Raw genomic sequence first — 901 nt, forward strand, 5'->3', positions numbered from 1 at the left:
TATATATATATATATATTGGTATATATATATGTGTGTGTGTGTGTGTGTGTGTATATAAAATTAGTGAATTGTTTAGCAAATTTAAGTCCTTCAGGAAGAAGGGTTTTGATATAGAAAGGTAAAAATCTATGATGTCAGATTGTGTGAATCTATGTAATTGTACTTATGGTCATTCGTGTAGATATGGATATAAATTTTGTTGAAAAGCTAGGTATTTTCTTTTTTGATTTGATACATTGTTGACTTTTTTTGTTGTTTCTGTTTTTTTTTTCTTCTTTCCTTTTTTTTTTGTATGTGTTTTCCAATTTTCAAAAAAAAAACAAAAAAAAAACAGGGAAAATGTCACCGGAAAGTCTTCATCGCTTATCATTTAAACCATTCCTTTGTTTGAACACTGTCTACTGAAAGAGAGAGCATTGCATAGCACCAATACCAATATCAAAAAGCGAATTCTTGTGAGGAGCGGATGACAGTCGAAATGTGTCTTAACATTCCTCATAGGCAGGATTAGGTTTGCGGCAGTAATAGAAGAGATAGAGGAGACAGAGAAGCAAAATTGCAATTCCAATACCAGCTGCAATTCCACCACCAAAGGAAGCACCATCAAAGGTGCTCTTTTCAGTTGTAGAAGGTCCTACACTGGTTGAAACTGTGCTGTGCTGGTTGGTGGTCTTTTGACCAGGTGTTGTGATTGTATGGTTACCAGGTGTGGTAGATGTCTCTGGACTACCTGTATGATTACCTGTAGTGTCTGTGTGGGGTGAAGACGTGTGAGGAATGGTAGTGGAGCTTGAGTGTCCTGTGCTCAGCTTCGTACTAGCTGATGAAGTTGCTTCAGTTGTAGCAGGAGTGGTGGGCTCTGAAATTACACACAAAGCAAAAAAAAAAAAAAAAAAAAAA

At 36.2% G+C, this 901-nt stretch overlaps 1 protein-coding gene across 1 annotated transcript in view; it reads right to left on the reverse strand.

Moving 5' to 3' along the window:
• LOC106884102 (mucin-2) overlaps positions 1 to 901 on the reverse strand; it is a gene marked incomplete at its 3' end in the record, with an annotated part of 7,279 nt that overhangs the window by 3,185 nt on the left and 3,193 nt on the right. The window contains exon 2 of the mRNA XM_014935320.2: positions 744 to 860. Coding sequence (XP_014790806.2) covers positions 744 to 860 — 117 coding nt within the window. The remainder of the gene's footprint in view (positions 1 to 743; positions 861 to 901) is intronic.

This window comes from Octopus bimaculoides, chromosome 21 (genome assembly GCF_001194135.2).
Source record: "Octopus bimaculoides isolate UCB-OBI-ISO-001 chromosome 21, ASM119413v2, whole genome shotgun sequence".
Classification (NCBI taxonomy): domain Eukaryota; kingdom Metazoa; phylum Mollusca; class Cephalopoda; order Octopoda; family Octopodidae; genus Octopus; species Octopus bimaculoides.